The sequence below is a fragment of the Gorilla gorilla genome, chromosome 13, assembly GCF_029281585.2.
Source record: "Gorilla gorilla gorilla isolate KB3781 chromosome 13, NHGRI_mGorGor1-v2.1_pri, whole genome shotgun sequence".
Classification (NCBI taxonomy): domain Eukaryota; kingdom Metazoa; phylum Chordata; class Mammalia; order Primates; family Hominidae; genus Gorilla; species Gorilla gorilla.
Genome location: NC_073237.2, coordinates 132,307,037 through 132,326,233, shown reverse-complemented (window position 1 = coordinate 132,326,233; position 19,197 = coordinate 132,307,037). Strand labels below are relative to the sequence as shown.

The 19,197-nt window shown below is 50.2% G+C and overlaps 1 protein-coding gene and 1 long non-coding RNA gene across 23 annotated transcripts in view; one reads left to right on the top strand and one right to left on the bottom strand.

Moving 5' to 3' along the window:
* Positions 1–1,322: 1,322 nt before the first annotated feature.
* Positions 1,323–13,381, bottom strand: LOC109028344 (uncharacterized). 17 transcript variants are annotated; one of them, XR_008668269.2, is made up of 4 exons: positions 11,046–12,137; positions 10,479–10,968; positions 6,341–6,554; positions 4,181–4,433 (listed from the first exon to the last, which is right to left on the bottom strand). It is a non-coding gene; the product is annotated as an uncharacterized lncRNA (long non-coding RNA). The 17 variants fall into 17 exon arrangements; XR_008668275.2 differs by lacking the exon at positions 4,181–4,433 and adding an exon at positions 13,176–13,381 and having other exon boundaries at positions 6,306–6,554; positions 11,046–11,313; XR_008668276.2 differs by lacking the exon at positions 4,181–4,433 and adding an exon at positions 12,609–12,743 and having other exon boundaries at positions 6,306–6,554; positions 11,046–11,279.
* The window catches only part of CAMSAP1 (calmodulin regulated spectrin associated protein 1), a 98,121-nt gene continuing 91,717 nt past the window's right edge, over positions 12,794–19,197 (top strand). For 3 of the 6 annotated variants that reach the window (XM_031014413.3, XM_031014412.3, XM_055350108.2), the window contains exon 1: positions 12,824–12,983. In XM_031014413.3, the coding sequence (XP_030870273.2) occupies positions 12,824–12,983 (160 nt within the window). Of the gene's footprint in view, positions 12,984–19,197 lie in introns of all 6 variants that reach the window. The other 3 variants (XM_055350111.2, XM_055350110.2, XM_055350109.2) reach the window with 3 other exon arrangements.

Here is a 19,197-nt window from a genome sequence, read left to right as displayed (position 1 = left end):
CCTCTTAACTACCCTTCCCATGTCACTCCTGGACTGGGGGCTTCCGGGGTGCCTCCTTGCAAGTCAGCATGAGAGTCCTCCCTCCCATGAAGAGTCCACAGGGGCTCTGCTGACATCCTTCCTGCCCTCTCATTTTCTGCTGAGGGTGTTTTCTGGTAGGTTCAAGATGCCCAGCGAGCTGGGATTTCCTGGGTTCCAGCAGCCCCTGCAATTTCCCCAGGAGCTGGGACTGCAAGTGGGCCCACCACACCCGCTCTTGCAGAACCTGGGGGAGAAGGGGCCAGACAGCATGGGTGGAGTGAGGAGGGGGCCAATGGGGAACAGAGTGGGGGAGGTGTGTAAGGTGTGGTGGGGGCAGGTGCAGCCCTGGCCTGAGCTGAGGCTCCAACCCTCAGCGGATCCCATCCTGGTGAGACACCGCTGCGCTGTGCACCCCAAGATGATGGGGACCTGGCACCATGGGGGCACCCGCTGGAGGGCAGAGATTGACCATTGCAGGTGCGCAGGTTACTGGCATTAAGCAGTCACAGCAATGCGGGACCATCACCTCCCTCCCTCCACAGAACTCTCCATCTGCCCACTCTGTCCCCATGAAACACTCACTTCCGTCCCCTCCCCAGCTCGGCAGCCACCTTTCTACTTCTTGTCTCTATGAATCTGATGACTCTGGGGACTGCCAATGAGTGGGACCACAGGATGTGTCCTTTCATGACTGGCTCATTTCACTCTGCATAATGTTCTCAAGGCTCATCCGTATTGTAGTGTGGGTCAGAGTTTTCTTCCTTTTTATGGCTCAGTAGTATTCTCTTGTGTGGTGAGGCCACATTCTCCTTATCCATCATCTGTCCACAGACACTTCAGCTGTTTCCACCCAAGTGGAATAAGCTGCCATGAACTGGGGTGTCCAAACACCCCTTGGAGACCCTGCTTTCAATTACAGGGTCCCATGGTAATTCTGTTTAATTGTCTGAGGAACTTCCATGCTGTTTTTCACAGTGGCTGCACCATTTTACATTCCCAGCAACAGTGCACAGGGCTTCTCGTTTCTCTACATCCTCCCTGGTACTTGCTATTTTCTAGTTTTTTGGTAGCAGCCATTCCAGTGGCTGGGAGGGGGTCTCTTGTGGTTTTTGGTTTGCATTTCCCTACTGACTAGTGATGTTGAGCATCTTTTCATGTGCTTCTTGGCCATCTGTGTATCTTTTTTGGAGAAGCGTCTATGCAAGTCTGTTGCTCATTTTTTAACCACGTTGTTTGGTTTTCTATTTTTGAGTTTTAGGAGTCCTGGATATTAATCCCTTTTCAGATACAATATTTGCAAATATTTTCTCCCATTTTGTAGGTTGTCTTTCTACTCTTTTTTTTTTTGAGACAGTCTCACTCTGTCACCCAGGCTGGAGTGCAGTAGCACAATCTCGGCTCACTGCAACCTCTGCCTCCTGGGCTCAAGCGATCCTCTTGCCTCAGCTCTGCAAGCAGCTGGGACTATAGGAATGAGCCACCATGCCTGGCTAATTTTTGTGTTTTTTTGTAAAGATGGGGTTTCACCATGTTGCCCAGGCTGGTCTCCAACTCCTGAGGTCAAAGTGATCCACCAGCCTCGGCCTCCCAAAGTGCTAGGATTACAGGCATGAGCCACCATGCCCAGCTTCTGCTGACAGTGTCTTTTAATGAAAGCAATGTTTTGATTTTCATGATGTCCAATTTATCTTTTCTTTTGTTGCCTGGGCCTTTGGTGTCATATCCAAGAAATCATTGCCAAATTCAGTGTTACGAAGCTTTTGCCCTATATTTTTCTTTTTTTTTTTTTGCTACAGGGTCTTGCTCTGTCATCCAGGATGGAGTGCAGTGGTGTAATCACAGCTCACTGCAGCCTCAAACTCTGGGACTCAAGTGATCCTCCCACCTCAGCCTCCTAACTGGGACTACAGGTGTGCACCACCACACCTGGCTCATTTTAAAATTTATTGTAGAGACAGGGTCTCTCTCTCTGTTGCCCAGGTTGGTTTCAAACTCCTGGGCTCAAGAGGTCCTCCTATTTTTTGAGACAGAGTCTCGCTGTTGCCAGGCTGCAGTGCGGTGGTGCAATCTCAGCTCACTGCAACCTCTATCTACCTCCTGGGTTTAAGCGATTCTCCTGCCTCAGCCTCCTGAGTAGCTGGGACTACCAGCGCATGCCACCACACCCAGCCAATTTTTGTATTTTTAGTAGAGATGGGGTTTCACCACTTTGGCCAGGATGGTCTCGATCTCTTGACCTTGTGATCCACCTGCCTCGGCCTCCCAAAGTGCTGGGATTATAGGTGTGAGCCACCACACCCGGCCTCGGGGGATGAGTCCTCCTTTCTCAGCCTCCCAAAGTGCTGGCATTACAGGCACGAGCCACTGTGCCTGGCTTTGCCCTTTATTTTCTTCTTAGAATTTTATAGTTTTGGATCTTACATTTAGGTCTTGGATCCATTTTGAATCTATCTGTGGTAAGGTAAGGGCCAAACTTTATTTTTCTGTGTGTGGATATCTAGTATTCCCAGCATCATTTGCTGAAAAAGACTGTCCTTTCCCCACTGAATGGTCTTGGCACCCTTATTAAAAAATCATCTGGCCATGTATGCAAGGGTTTGTTTCTGGGCTCACTATTCTATCCCATTGGTTTCTATGTCTGTCTTTATGCCAGTGCCACATTGCTTACTATAGCTGTGTAGAAAGTTTTGAGATCAGGAAGTGAAAGTCCTTAAACTTTGTTCTTTTTCAGACTGTTTTGGCTAGTCAGGGTCCCTTGAGATTCCAAATGAATTTTAAGGTGTTTTTCTGTTCCTGCAAAAAATGTCATTGGGATTTTATAGGGACTGCATTAAATCTGTAGATTGCTTTGGGTAGTACTGACATCTTAACCATATTAAGTCTTCCAGCCCATGAACACAAAATGTCTCTCCATTTATCTGTGTCGTAATTTCTTTCAGCAATGTTTTGTAGCTTTCATTGTACCAGTCTTTCACCGCCTTAATTCTTGTTTTATTCTTTTTATGCTATTGTACATGGAATTGTTTTCATGATTTCCTTTTCAGATTGTTCTTTGCATCCTACTGCTTTGCTGAATTCATTCATTAGTTCTAACAGATCTTTTGTGGAATCTTTAGGATTTTCTTCATATAGGATCATATAATCTGTAAACAGAGATAATTTTACTTCTCCCTTTTCCATTTGGATGCCTTTTATTTTTCTTGCCTAATTGCTCTGGCTAGATCTTAATAGAAGGGACAAAAGTGGATATTTTTGCCTTATTCCTGATTTTAATTTTTTTTCAGATGGAGTATTGCTCTTGTTGCCCAGGCTGGAGTGCAGTGGTGCGATCTTGGCTCACCACAACCTCTGCCTCCTGGGTTCAAGCGATTCTCCTGTCGCAGCCTCCGGAGTAGCTGGGATTACAGGTGTACACCACCACGCCTGGCTAGTTTTCTGTTTTTAGTAGAGACATGGTTTCTCCATGTTGCTTAGGCCGGTCTTGAACTCCCAACTTCAGCTGATCCACTCGCCTTGGCCTCCTGAAGTGCTGGGATTACAGGCGTGAGCCACCGCACCCGGCCTCTTATTCCTGATTTTACAGGAAAAGTTTTCAGCCTTTCATCACTGAGCAGTGTTAGATGTGGGCTTTGCATAAATGGCTTCTATTATGTTGAGGTAGTTGCCTTCCAGTCCTAATCTGTTGAGTGGTTTTATCATGAAAGGGTGTTGTTTTGTCAAATGCTTTTTCTGCATCAATTGAGATGATCATGCAGTTTCTTCCTTCATGCTGTTAGTATAGTGTAGTACACTGATTTTTTTTTTTTTTGTATACTAAGCCATCCTTGAATTCCAGGAATAAATCCCCTTGGTCATAGTGTATAATCCTTTCAATATGCTGCTGAAGTTTGCCAGTACTTTGTTGAGGTTTTTTGCATCAGTGTTCATAAGGAATATTGGTCTGTAGTTTTCTTTTCTTGTCATGTGTATGTCTGGCTTTGGTACCAGGGTAATGCTGGCCTCATAGAATGCGTTAAGAAGTGTTCCCTTCTCTTCAGTTTTTTGGAAATGTTTATGAAGGGCTCGTATTAGTTCTTTACACGTTTGGTGGAATTCACCAGGAAACCATCAGGTCTTGGACTTTTCTTTGAGATTCAGATAATGCTTTTAATGCCTACAAAATTAAAAATGAAATTAAAGTACTTTCATCACAAATTTTAAATGGTGGTACAGTACTGCATGTGCTTCTTTATGAATGCATTAAATAATGTAATCAAGCAGCTGGTCTAGGAGTTACGGTAATTTTGGAGCAATGATGAGCAGAATGGTATTCTGTGGCATCTGCAGCAATGGTGATGTGATGTGAGACATCCACGACTTCTGTAGGAGGTGGAGTCCCAGACACTGCTGATGCTGCTGCAGCAGTTGGTTGCCTAGATTCATAATTCAGGAAAATGTTAAATTTTGGTTAAAGGCCAGTGATGATAAAGATGGTATTTTTTCCTGTCCCAGTTCTCAATATCAACCTTCTCGGTGTGCTGGATATGATAACTATCCCAAACACCCCCATGGGCCCATGTCACACATGAACATATTCTGTCATATCTGTCTTTCCAGAAAAAAAATGCTGAGAACGACTACAGTAAGGGATGCTTTAGTTTGAAACATTCCCTGGTGTACCCAGCCCTGACCAAGGGCCGTGTGGAGGCTGGAGTGTGCAGGTGCAAGGGGTGGTGCCCTGTGCAGGAGGGTGGCCTTGGCTCCTGGGGTGCACAGGCATGGCCTCTCTGCAGGACCTGTGCTTCCACTAGGAGGCTGTGGTGGTTACATGCTCCTGAGTGTGTTTGGGGAAGGAACTCAGTAACTAGTCACCATGTGTATATGTTTCCTGCAGCTGCTGTGGCAAATTACCAAAAATTCAGTGGTCAAAACACAAGCATTTATTCTCTTACAGTTCTGAGGTCAGAAGTCTAAATTATCTCACTGAGGTAAAGTCAAGGTGTTGGCAGGGCTGGCTCCTTCTGGAGGCTCTAGGGTAGGGGAGAATCTGTCCCTGCCTTTTCCAGCTTCTAGGGGTCTCCACATTCCTTGGCTTGTGGCCCCTTCCTCTGCCTTCAAAGCCAGCATCTTCCCTCCTCTGACCCCTGCTTCTGTGGTCACATCTTCTGTCCAACTGTGAAGCTCCTACCTCCCTCTCATGATCGTGATTATATGGGACCTACCTGGATAGCGCAGGATAACCCCCCATCTGAAGGCCCTTCACTTAATCCCATCTCCAAAGTCCCTTTTACCAGGTACGATTATTTAAAAGATGGCATCCCCTCCAAAATTCATGTTGAAACTGAAAGTTGTCAGAATCAAAACAGAGTGACCAACGTTAAGAAAACCCTAACAAATAGAGCTAGGGAAGGCCATGAAGAGAGGGTCCATATGCCCGATAACAAAAACTATCACAAAAGACCACAAAAACCACAACCTTGCACAAAGGCCATTGAATTTATTACTATTTTTTTTTTTTTGAGCCCAAGTCTTGCTCTGTCGCCCAGGCTGGAGTGCAGTGGCGCAATCTTGGCTCACTGCAACCTCTGCCTCCCGGGTTCAAGTGATTCTCCTGCCTCAGCCTCCCGAGTAGCTGGGATTAGAGGTATGCATCACCATGCCTGGCTAATTTTTGTATTTTTAGTGAAGACAGAGTTTCACCATGTTAGCCAGGCTGGTCTTGAACTCCTGACTTCAAGTGATTAACCCACCTCAGCCTCCCAAACTACTAGGATTATAGGCGTGAGCCACCACACCTGGCCAAGGCCACTGAAATCTTACACAAGAAAATACTTCTGCAAGGATACCTGCCCAGCAGCTACCTTCCAAACTTGGACCGGTGTCTCCCTTGCTATTAATCTTTGCAGTCAAGGGTATCATTTCAAAATGATTATGTAATCTTCCTTTTTTCCTTTAAAACTTTTGTCTTCCTTGAACATGCAGTTACCGTAATATGCGTGTTCCCGTTGCAAGGCCCTATTCCTGAATAAATATCTCTTTAGAGAGCTCCTCTGTCATTTAGGTTAACTAACAACAAACTTGGTCCCCATTGTGGTGAAAGAAGAGGTGGGGCCATTTTGGACTAGGTCACAAGGGCTCCTCTTATAAAAGAGGCTTCCTGTGGAGTTTGGCCTTTTCTTGCCCCTCTGTCCATCCCACCTTGTGAGGACACAGCATTCTTCCCTCCAGAGGAAACAGTAACAAAGTGCCCTCACCAGACACAGGACATGCCAGTGCCTTGATCTTGGACTTCCCAGCCTTCAGAACCATGAGAAACAAATTTATATTGTTTATAAATTACCCAGTCTGTGGTATTTTGTTACAGTGGCACAAATGAACTAAGACACCAGGTAAGGTCACACATTCACAGGTTCCAGGAATTAAGATGTGGACATCTTTGTGGGGGGGGGGGGGCATTGCTGTCACTGCACTATTTCGCTAGTGAGGAGTCCAGGGGCCTCATCCTGTTGCTTGTAGAATAAGCCAATGTCCACTTGGTGGGAACCTCAGGATGTCTAGGAACAAGACGGGAAAAGCAGGGCAAACAGGATGAGTTCTCCTCTTGTGCTCTCCGTGGGCAGGTGGGAGCCCCTCAAGGAATATGCCCATCCAACTCCTCCCCAGAAGGCTGGGCCCTGGAGTCACTGGAGCTGTGCCTGAGCAGCTGCTATGCTTGTAGGAGAGTTCTGAGCACCTTCCCTCTACCTTCATTGTATCTAATAATGCTGTAACCTAGTCTCAACATTAAAAACGAAAAAAAGGGCTGGGCGCAGTGGCTCATGCCTGTAATCCCAGCACTTTGGGAGGCCAAGACGGGTGGATCACGAGGTCAGGAGATTGAGACCATCCTGGCTAACACGGTGAAACCCCGTCTCTACTAAAAATACAAAAAATGAGCCGGGCGTGGTGGCGGGCGCCTGTAGTCCCAGCTACTTGGGAGGCTGAGGCAGGAGAATGGCGTGAACTCGGGAGGCAGAGCTTGCAGTGAGCCGAAATCGTGCCACTGCACTCCAGCCTGGGCGAAAGAGTGAGACTCCGTCTCAAAAAAACAAAAACAAACCAAAAAAAAACCCGAAAAAAAGGTCAGCCTGTTTTGCTCTAACAAAAATATTTTTCTCTTTTTCTTTTTTTTGAGTCAGAGGCTCTTGTTTTGTCACCCAGGCTGGAGTACAGTGGCACAATCCCGGCTCACTGTAGCCTCGACCTTCTGGGCTCAAGTGATCCTCCTACCTCAGCCTCCTGAGTAGCTGGGACCCCAGGTGCACACTATTGCTTCCTTCTATTTTTTTTATTTTTTGTAGAGGTGGGGTCTTATTTTGTTGCCCAGAATGGTCTTGAACTCCTGCGCTCAAGCGATCCTTCTGCCTTGGCCTCCCAAAGTGCTGGGATTACAGGTGTGAACTACCACGCTGGGCCAGAATTAGTTTTTTTTTTTTTTTTTGTTTCGTTTTTGAGATGGAGTCTCCCTCTGTCTCCCAGGCTGGAGTACAGTGGCACGATCTTGGCTCACTGCAACCTCTGCCTCCCAGGTTTAAGCAATTCTCCTGCCTCAGCCTCCTGAGTAGCTGAGATTACAGGCACATGCCACCACGCCCAGCTAATTTTTGTATTTTTAGTAGACAGAGTTTCACCATGTTGGCTAGGCTGGTCTTGCAGAATTGGGTTTTATAATAAGCAATGAGAAGCATTATAGCAGTCCTGATAATGAAACTTTAATGACATACAGACTTCTTCCTCTTCTCCTTGTGGTTTGTCCTTTAAGCCTAGGGGGACCTCTGGTCCCTGGACTCTCCCCTCTCCCCACTGAGGTCTGGCGTCAGCATGGGCCCTCACACATGCCCTCAACTGTTCTGCCCTGGTCAAAACAGCCACTGTCTAGGCCCCACCTTCATCCTGTGTTCTTGGTGAGTGGACATACACCTGAACCACCCAGCCTTCCTGTCCACTTAAGGGATGTCCCCAGAGAGGCGAGAATACTGCCCCACGTCCAGCCCAGATAACTATCCTGGGCCTTCTGTGCCTCCAACCTGCCGTGCCTCTGCCCTGCCCTTAACCAGTCATAGGGCCAACAGGGGAAAACCAGCCAGGCTCCCAGCCCAGCCCAGCCCAGCCCAGCCCAGCCCTCCTTCAGTCCTGCACCCTGCTGCCTTCTCTTCTGCTGCTACAGGAGGAAAAAGGGTCTCTCTGCTGGGCTCCTGCTCAAGGGCACATGACACCTGCTCCCCATCATCAGATCCTGTCTACTGCATCACTCCAACGGGCACCTGTCATCACTCCATTTTAAACATGCCATTCCGCACCCCATGCCTCTGTCTCGCTGCTCTCCTTTACAGCAAACTCAGGGACAGAATGCAAATACTCATCCTCAGAACTCCTGCCTGTCTTTTGTCCCCACCCATATCTCATCTTGAATTTGCACATGTTGTGGGAGGGACCCGGTGGGAGGTAATTGAATCATGGGGCAGGTCTTTCCCATGCTGTTCTCGTGATAGCGAGTAAGTCTCACGAGATCTGACAGTATCATATTAGGGGGAGTTTCCCTGCCCAATCTCGCTCTTTGCCTGCCACCATCCACGTAAGATGTGACTTGCTCCTCCCTGCCTTCCACCATGATTGTGAGGCCTCCCCAGCCACGTGGAACTGTAAGTCACTAAACCTCTGTCTTTTGTAAATTGCCCAGTGTCGGGTGTGTCTTTATTAGCACCGTGAAAACGGACTAATACACCACCATTCCACGAAACCTGCACTCGCCAAATCTGAGTTAGCTCCCAGGCCATAAGCTGGGGACCCCTCTCCTGGCTTCTCACCTTTCAGGCTGACTACTCCCAAGTGCTGCCCCTAGGCCCAAGCACCATGCCTCGACTTCCCCTCCACCTGAGCAATGGCTCCTTGGCGCCTCCTCCTGTCTCACAGCTCTAAAGGCTCTCTCTGTGGTGACAATTCCCAGTCTCCAACCTGGGCCACGCCGGTGACTTGCTCATCCAATCGCCCACCAGCGTTTCCATGAGGAGGCCCAACAGGCATCTGAGACTCAACACAGCCAAAGCCACAGCCCAAACTCCGCCGGTATTATATTAGGGGGAGTTTGTGGGAGATACCTGGTGGGAGGTAAAATCCCTGTACCACCCTGCCTCGACCTTTCCCATCTTGGTTAAGGATAACTTTCTCCTTAAAATTGCTTACGCCCAAAACACTGTAACTTAAATAAAATGGACAAATTCCTCTAAAGACACAAACAGATGATCTGAATAGACCTACAACAAATAGAGATTGAATTAGTAATCAAAATAAGTAATCAAAAAAGCCCAGACCCAAATGGCTTCAATAATGAATTCTATGAAACACTTAAACAATTAAAGCTGGGTCCAGTGGCTTGTGCCTGTGATCCCAGCTACTCAGGAGGCTTGAGGTGGGAGGATCAGTTGAAGCCAGGAATTGGTGACCAGCCTGGATGATACAGTGAACAGCCATCTTAAAAAAAAAAAAAAAAAAAAGAGGAACACTTCCAACTCATTTTATGAGGCCCAGTAGGACACTGATACCGATACCAAAACCAGACACAGACACCACAAGAAAACTTCAGATCAGTATCTATGATGAATATGGATAAAAAAAATCACTCAACAAAATTGTATTAAACTGAATCCAGGAAGACAGATACTCCATGACCAACTGGAATTTATCTGAACGCAGGGGATAAGTGTCTTTTCAATATCTGAAAGTCAATTAATGTAACACACCACATTACTAGAACAAGGAAAAAAACCCATGATCATCTCAATGGATGTGGAAAAATCATTTAACCAAATCCGACACGTTTTCATGATAAACACACTCAACAAACTAGAAATAGAAGATACCTCCTTGGCTGGGCGTGGTAGCTCATGCCTATAATCCCAGCATTTTGGGAGGCCCAGGGGGGTGGATTACTGGAGGTCAGGAGTTCAAGACCAGCCTGGCCAACATGGTAAAACCCCATCTCTACTAAAAATACAAAACTAGCTGGGCGTGGCGGCCTGTGCCTGTAATCCCAGCTACTCAGGAGGCTGAGGCAGGAAAATCGCTTGAACCTGGGAGGCAGAGGTTGCAGTGAGACAAGATCCAGCCACTGTACTCCAGTCTGGGTGACAGAGTGAGACACTGTCTCAAACAAACAAAAAATAGGTTTTATCAGGTTGAGGAAGTACCCTTTTTTTTAATGATTTTTAGACAGTTTCCCTTTTTTAGCTGGGATTACAGGCACCCGCCACCAACCTCAGCTAACTTTTTGTATTTTTAGTAGAGATGGGATTTCTCCATGTTGGCCAGGCTGGTCTCAAACTCTGGACCCCAAGTGATCCGCCCGCCTCGACCTCCCAAAGGGTTGGGATTACAGGCGTGAGCCACTGCGCCCAGCCTGATAAAACCTATTTTTTAAGCACCCACAGCTATCATCATACCCAAAGGTGAAAGACTGGATGCCTCCTCCCTGAAATCAGGAGCAAGACAAGGATGTCCACTCTTGCTGCTTCTAGTCAATGTTGTACTGGAGCTTCTAGCCAGGGCAGCTAGGCAGGGAGAAGAAATAAAAGGCATCCAGATTAGAAAGGAAGAGATAAATTGATCTCTATTCACAGATGACACGCTTTTGTATAAAATCCCAAGGAATCCACTAAAAGACTAGAACAACTAATAAATGCCACTAAAAGACAAGAAGAACTAATAAATGGGTTTAGCAAGGTTGCAGGATAAAAGATCAGTATACAAAAAGCCCTTAGAGTCACACTTGACCTTTCCGGGTCACACTCCACATCCCATATGACAGTGGATGGCCTCCTGCCTCCTTCTCAGCCCTCCCTAGTCTGTTCTTCATCCAGGAGTCAGAATGACCCTTTTAAAGGGTTAGTCATATCCTTCCGTGTGCTCAGTCTTCCGAAGGCTGCCCGTTTCCTGCAGAGAAGGGGCCACAGTTCTGACTGTGCAGGACCCGTCCGCATCCCTCCATGTCCCCACCTCCCATTTCCTACCAGTCCTTCCAGCTCCTGCGTTCTCGACTTAGTGGCCTCTGCTGTGTTTCTTACACTCCAGGCTCTCGTGTCTCAGAGGCTCTGTCTGCCGTGCTCCTCGCTCAAGACACTACTTCTGCAGATATCCTTACCCTCGATGCCCACGTCCCGCCGGTCTTTGCTCAAGTAAGTGCCCTCCTCCTATGGCTTTCCTTGACCGCTCTGCCCTGTCCACCTCGTGTTCTTTTCAGACGGCTGACTCAAGAAAAAATAGACAATCTCAACAGACCTATAACAAGTGAAGAGACTCAATTAGTAACCAAAAAACTATGAATCAAATAAGTCATCAAAAAAGCCCAGGCCCAAATGGCTTCAACGTTGAATTGAAGCCTGCACGTGGGTTGGTATGTGAATGACGGACTGCCTGGGTCCTCTGGGAACCTGGCATTTCATACACATTCCGCCTCTGGCACGGGGTGTCTCGACCAGGTACAGACAGGCTGGGAGCCCCGCGCCGGGCGCCCGCTCCCTGGAAGCTCGACCTCTCCCTGCCGTCAAGGCGCCGGTGGGCGGCACGTGGGCCGGCTCTCCCGGGGGCAGTTCTCTACTTCGCCGGTGAGGTTCTCAGACCAAATCCTCGGAATGCAAACTCTCACGGCGTTCCCGTAATTCTCAGCCCAGCGCGGGCCCCGACGCAGGCTCCAGGGGAACGAAGTCAGCGTCCCTCGCGGGGCCGCACCTGTTTCTGCCTCAGGGGTCCAAACGCCCACCTTCCCTGCACCGGGACGGGGGTCTGGAGACTGGCACGTCCACCTGGTGCCCGTCTGCTGGGCTGTCGCCTGCCGAGGTCGCCGCCGGCCACACCCACGAGGTCCCCAGGGCGCCGGCGGCGAGAGCTCGGCCGGCCAGGGGGCCGGGCTGTGGCTGAGGTGGGACGAGCCAGGGCCGGGGAGGAGACACGGCGCTGAAAGAGGGCAGCTGCGGGCTCGGCAGGATCCCCGCCGCCGACCCACTCCACCCACCCCGCGCCGCCCACTCCCCGCTGCCTACGCCGCGCTCCGCACCGCGGGCCTCAGAGCCTGAGGAAAGCAACGGGGCAGGCGCGGACCCGGGCGGGTGCTACTGCGCCTGCGGAAGCGGGCGGGGAGGGGCGGGTCGACGCTCACTGCGCCTGCGGAAAGGGGCGGGGCAGGCACAGGCCTGCGGGTGCCACCTACTGCGCCTGCGGAAAGGGGCGGGGCGGGAGCGGGCTGGCGGGCGGTCCCTACTGCGCCTGCGGAAAGGGGCGGGGCGGGCGCGAGAAGGGAGCGGAGCTGGGGGCGGGGTCGAGGGCGGGGTGGCGGGCGGGGTGGCGGGCGGTGCCTACTGCGCCTGTGCGAGGTCCCGGCGGTGAGCGCGCTCCCGCTCCTTGGCCGCCGCCTCAGCCGCTGTCGCCGCCGCCGCCGCCGCCGCCGCTCACCCGGGACCGCGCACGCGCTGCCACCGCCCCCGGCCCGCTCCCGCCCCCGCGCCCGCCCCCGCCCCCGCCCCCGCCCCCGGCCCGCGCCCTCCTGCCGCCGCCTCTTTGGGCCGCGGGCTCGGCACCTTCTCCGCCCGGGCTCAGCGCCCGCAGCATGCAGCAGCCGCGGGGGCGGCGACGGCGGCGGCTGTGAGGTGAGGCGGGGGCCGCGCTCGGGCGCCCCTCCCGGCTGGCCGGCTGCGGGGCCGAGTGGTGGCTCGGGGCGCACCGGGCCCGGCGCGGCGAGGGGCGGCGGCGCCTTTGTTGCGGCCGGGCCGCCGCCTCAGCCCTTTGTCTGCAGATGGTGGACGCGAGCGGCCGCGCCGCCGCCGAGGGCTGGAGGAAGATGGAGGCCCCGCCGGACGGCGCCGCCGACCTCGTGCCCCTGGACCGCTACGACGCGGCGCGCGCCAAGATCGCCGCCAACCTGCAGTGGATCTGCGCCAAGGCCTACGGCCGAGGTGGGCCGGGTGAGGGGCGCGGGGCGGGGGCCAGGGGCGCGGGCCGGGGCCGGGGGACGCGGCTGGGGTCGGGCCGGGTCGGGGTCCGCGCGCCGCGCCTTTGTGCCGCGTCCGCACAGGGTCGGGGCTGGGCCGGCCGCCTCCGAGGTCCTGGCGGCGCCCGGGCAACGCGGAGCGTGGGGACGCGGTCACCTGGCGAGTGGGCGTCCCTGCGGCGGAGGGCGGCGTGGGTCGGGGCTTCCGCTCCTATTTCGGGAGTGCCCCCAGCCTCCCGTTGGCGGCGGCGGCGGCGGCGGCGGCGGCGGGAAGGAGCTGCCCGGTTCTGGGCGCAGGGAGGGACCATGGGGACCCGGGGCCGCCGTCTGAGGCGCCGCTTCCCGGCGCGCCGGGCATCGTCCAGTGCTGGACCTGTGATTCCGAGCCTTGCACTTGTGATGAATTTTGATGCTTACAAGCTGTCAGCTGTTGAATTCCCCAACTAGAAATTGCGTATTCCGCGCATTGTGCTTCATCATAATGATCCCCTTTGGTTAATTCCTGTTTGGAAGAACTAGGTAACCTTGTTACTCAGTCCAGTTTGTTAGGCCCTAATGTGCTTAGTGGATTAAGACGCTTCTGTTTCGTGCCCTGGGAACAGGACAGACCTAGTGATTCTCATCAGTGGCTGACTTCTTTATTAATTTCAGGTGCTTTGTTTCAGGTACAATTAAAGGTTAATATTTCTGCAATCCTCTTTTCATTTGAAGCATTCTTAAAACATTTGCCTTTATTCTGGTGAAAAATTACCCTTTTTAGAGTAAGACTAAAGGAGACAGCCCTTCCAGAGAAGAGTTCAGTTGACCAGTTTGGAAAACGCTGAGTAGGCGTTGCCCTGTTTGACAGTGGCCTGTGCCCCAGCTAGACTCGAGTTAGTCATAAGGACAAACGCGTTTTGTAAGTTTTAGGGATTAAATACCTCGCCTTATTTCAAACTGGTTTTTGTACTGTGTAAGTAGTAATTGGGAAAGAGTTTTTCCTTTGACAGTTTTCAGTTTTACAGTTCTTGTTTACTGGCTCAGTGGAACCTTAGTTTCTGTGTTGTAATGAGGAAGAAACACTGCTACATCCAAGACTTCACATGAGTTGTTGAGAACGGAATTGGTAAGATGTAGGTATGAAGATGCACTTGATGCACTTGAGTCAGGTGCAAAGAACAGCCCGAGAGCGGACGCCTGGGTGTCTTGCAGTCACTGCCGGCGCATGGGCTCACCTGCCTCACACCTTGTGTTGGTCACTGTTTTGCTTTTCTTTGTATTTTGCCGCATGTGCTTACACCACGAACTAGGTTTTACACCTTTGCCAATGATGTCTCTTTCTGAGACTGGCTTTTGTTATTCCGTTATCCCACGTTACGTTCTTAGGTTCTTCTTGACTTCATCTTCACTTTTCCACATTTCCGCTGCTGTGGAGTGTCTCACCGAGGACTGTTCACCGCAGCTGCTCGTGGGCGCTGGCTGGGCTCCCGTAGGTGCTGTGGAGACCAGTGCATTCTTGGGCATGGCTCCTGGGATCCGAGCACAAAGTTTTACTCCTGCATGTTTTTTAAGATTTTATATGTGGAGAGGGCTGAGGGCTCAGGCAGCGGATGTTAGACAAATTGCTATAAAAAGAACTTTCATGATCTGCTTTCCAATTTCTTTAGCAAGGTGCATGCATTTTTTATTTCATTGCATTTAGCTTTGGCATTCAGCATGGGATTTGTCAGCCATCCAGAAATAAATACGCGTGTCTCTGTGTTAGTATTGGGTTCGTCTAGTTTCAGTTCCGGTACCAGATCACTCTTTAATCCTTGTTGACTCATCGGATGATGAATTACTAACATGGGCTTTTGAGTTCTGGAATTATTAAAAGGTGGGCATTTAAAGACAAGAAACGTGAACAGGAGCTGGAGAAGACTGGATACCATCTTAGGAGCTGAGACTGGAGTGCCCCTTACTGGTGGGTGACAGTGCCTTCGCACATCAGACTCCGATTTTAGGAGGTCTGGTTTCCACTTTTTTTTTTTTTTTGTTTGAGACGGAGTCTCGCTCTGTCGTCCAGCCTGGAGTGCAGTGACGCGATCTCAGCTCACCGCAACCGCCGCCTCCTGGGTTCAAGTAATTCTTCTGCCTCAGCCTCCCAAGTAGCTGGGATGACAGGCGTGCGCCCCCACTCCCGGCCAGTTTTTGTATTTTTCGTAGAGACGGGTTACTCCATATTGCCAGGCTGGTCTCGAACTCCTGACCTTATGATCCGCCTGCCTTGGCCTCCCAAAGTGCTGGGATTACAGGCGTGAACCACCACGCCTGGCTGGTTTCCACTTCTTTTTGCCGAGAGAGGGCTTTTACATTCTATACTCTGCTTCACAGGGGGAGCATATGTAATTACAAAAAAAAAAAAAGTTTTTAAGCCAGGTGTGGTAATTTATACTTATAATTCTAGTGACTCAGAGGCAAAGGTGGGATGATCACTTGAGGCCAGGTGTTTGAGATGGAGTCAGCCTGTGTTTCCCAGGCTGGTCTCCAACTCCTGGGCTCCAGTGATCCTCCTGCTTCAGCCCCGTGTGTAATTTTCTTTTTTCCTTTTTTTTTTTTTGTGGAGGACAGGGTCTCACTCTGTCGGCCAGGCTGGAGTGCAGTGCTGTGACCTCGGCTCACTGCAACCTCCGCCTCCCGGGCTCAAGTGATCTTCCCGCCTCAGCCTCCCGAGTAGTTGGGACTACAGGTGCACCACCACGCCTGGCTAACTTTTGTATTTTTTGTAGAGATGGGGGTTTTCTTTAAACAGTTTTTATTTTTGTAAAAATGGGGTCTGTTTGCCCAGGCTAGTTTCGAACTCCTGGGCTCAGGTGATCTGCCTGCCTCGGCCTCCCAAAGTGCTAGGATTACAGGCATGAGGCACCGCACTTAGCCCTCCTGTGTAAAACTGTGTAAAAATTGAGACTCTATTTAAATTTACAGGTTGGAGAGATCGTAATTCAGATGACTGAAATACTTGCCTCAGCTCAGCTGAAGTGATTTACGTTGTTGGGGTCACAGCCTAGGTGTGAGATTCGCTGCTACCCAGTGTGGCTGTATCTTGTAAGAGACTGAGTGGGGAGGGGGTTTTGGTAGGACAGTGTGGGTCCCCCCAACACTTCTTCTAATCCAGCAGCATTTGCTTTGTTTCTTCTTTTGAATGTCTCCATGTACCTCTCCAGCTTAGTTTTCAGTTAATCAGACATGGTTCTTTCAATATGGATGTTTTAATCGGAAATTGCTTTTGGGGGTATGATGGTGAAAGTGGCTTCAATGTTTAACTTGTTAAAGGATTGTTCATTAGGTTGCTAACTAAAGCCCATCCTCCATTTGAGTAAAGATTGAAAGCATTGAAAGCCTGCTGAAACTCCAGGGCTGGCTGCTGTCTTGTTTTGCATTAGCCTTTTGAGATTTTTGGTGTCCTGGGGCCACCAGTCTGCCATTGTAGTAAGTGGGTAGGCTCAGGAGAGCTTGCCCTTGGCGAGGCCTTGTGGCATATGGCTGTGCAGAAACACTTCCTTCAGTTTCATTCGTCCCTGGGGCCACAGCCAAGAATTGTGGCCGCCTTGGGCTTTTATTTTTAGGTCCCCCTCCCTTTCTTTTGGTAACTCTCTTGTTTCATTGACAGTGTTTGCATTTTTTAAAGAAATAATGTATTGGACATGTTGAAAATTGTCCGCTTAAAAATGTCTATAAGAAGGTGCAGAACCTGACTAGTCATCACATTTTGTGGTGATGTTTGAGTGAAAGTTGTAATAAATTGGTGAAAGAAGTTGAGGGGGTGGCTGAAGTTCCGTTTATTTTACCACATAGCATGCTGGACTAGAGCAGTGCAGTCCTGGCGTTGATCTCGGCCACTGTGCGTTTTATACATGCCCTTAGGAAACTCAGAGGTATCTAGGCCTTGGTTTCAGGGGACAATGTGGAGAGCAAGCTTTTATTATCTCTCAAGGACAATGTTAAAAAACAACCCAGGGCAAGTACTAGCATGCACTCAATTCTTTGCAGGGATGTTGCGGTGTAGCTCAGTGGAAACCAGGTTTTCCTTTTGCTTGCAGAGCCAAGCTGCCCTGAACCCTAGGGCACTGGATGGGAGCTTAGGGTTCGCCAGTTCATCCCCTCTCCTTACTGACAGCGCGTGGACCTGTGCAGAAGCCACATGGCCTGCCCAGAGGCACACTGTTGGGAGGAATTGTCTGATCCCGTCCTCCTTTTTTTCTCTTGCTAGAGTAATTTGAACTACTGATTTGGAAACCATGTTATGGAATAAGAAATCAGTGTGAGGATGCTGTGGCCTGTGAAGCCTGGGTTTTAGTCCCCATCTCAGGGACCAGCAGTTTCATGATATAGGCAACAAGAAGAGTTTACACTCCGGTTCGCTAACTTGACATGATGAGCAAAATCCCTTTATAATCAACTCCAGAGGGTCGCCATATTGTTTCCTTGTAGTGACTTTTCGTTAAAATGAAATCTGTGCTCAGAGCCCCTTTGCACCTCCAGAACTTGCCCTCCTGTGTAAAACTGTGTAAAAATTGAGACTCTTTATTTAAATTTACAGGTGAAACCACTGCGCGTCTTCCTCCCTGTGTTGGCAGGAGGGCAACAGTGGCTGGAGTCTTGGTGTAAAGAGGCTGCTCTTGATGGCAGCACACTTGTAAGCACATTGCCACATTTCTGAAGGTGATGACTTGTTCAGATTATTGGTTTATGAGTTTAGATTGTATATTTAAATCGTCTTTGGTTGTTCTTGACAAGGGATTTGGGTGTTTCTGAGATGGGAGTTACAGAGCATCTTCAAATGCTTCCTGAGCACCTGTTAGGTGGTACTAGATACTGTGGGAGTTGCTAGTTGGTCCAGCTAGCATGACCTTTCCTCTGCAGAGGTGTCCTGAGAACCACCTGCTGCCTAGTTATGTGTGCATCTCTGTGAGGCCAGGGATTATGGTTGTCCCACTTACTGCTGTGTCCACAGTACAGAGTGCTCAAATACTTGTTGAATGGTTAGCCCCTAAGAGCAGAGGGGAGGGCAGCTGGCTACAGCCCTGGGCAGAGGAGAGGTGTCTTTGGGTGTACTGAGTAGATTAACCTTGTTGAGGCGGAGGATTTGTGGACTGAAATAGTAAGTGATTAGTTTGGAAAATAGTCTGGGGCCAGATTGTTTATGGTGCTCAGGTTGGCTGGGGATTTCTTTGATGATGTGTGCCTGGGAGGGTTTTTAAGTAGGGGGATGTCGTGCTGAGAGAGCGAGCCTGGGAAGATGTTTTTAGCAGGTTTGAGTGGGTAGAGGCCATAGACAGGTGTTCTGCCTGAGAGTTGATGTCGTTAGGCTGGAAATGCCAAAGACTTGCCTGTTCTTGTTTTTATTTTTTTGAGACAGGGTCTTGCTCTGTTGCCCAGGCTGGAGTACAGTGGCATGATCACAGCTTACTGCAGCCTTGACCTCCTTGAGCTCAAGTGATCCTCCCACCTCAGCCTCCCGAGTTGCTAGGATCACAGCTAGGACCACAGGCCTGCACCTCCTGGTCCGGTTAATTATTATTTTTTGTAGAGGTGGAGTTTTCCTGTGTTGCCCAGGCTTCTCAAACTCCTGGGCTCAAGCAGTGCTCCCACCCACCTTGGCCTCCCAAAGTGCTGGGATCACAGGTGTGAGTGAGTGAGTTAGTCCACTGTGCCCAGATGGACTTGCCTGTCTGTCGGCAGAGGGAATAGGAAGGGTAGATAGAGCCAACAGATATACAAGCTGAATCTGTGGCGCTGGGCTGATTGACAGTGGCTGTGGGAGGTGGCTAAGGGTGAGTTACAGTCAGCTGAACTGCCATGGGGAGCCCAGACACAGGAACGATGGTGCCCTTGACAGGAATATTTAGTCATTATTTCATAGCATTTTTCTACTTTCATAACTTTTGTTGTCACTACAGAAAAGATCTTTGAGGCCAGGCATGGTGGCTCATGCCTGTAATCCCAGCACTTTGGGAGGTTGAGGTGGGCAGATCACCTGAGGTCGGGAGTTTGAGACCAGCCTGGCCAACATGGTGAAACCCCGTCTCTACTAAAAATACAAAATTAGCCGGGCGTGGTGGCATGTGCCCGTAATCCCAGCTACTCAGGAGGCTGAGGCAGAAGAATCGCTTAAACCCAGGAGGTGGAGGCTGCGGTGAGCCGAGACTATGCCACTGCAC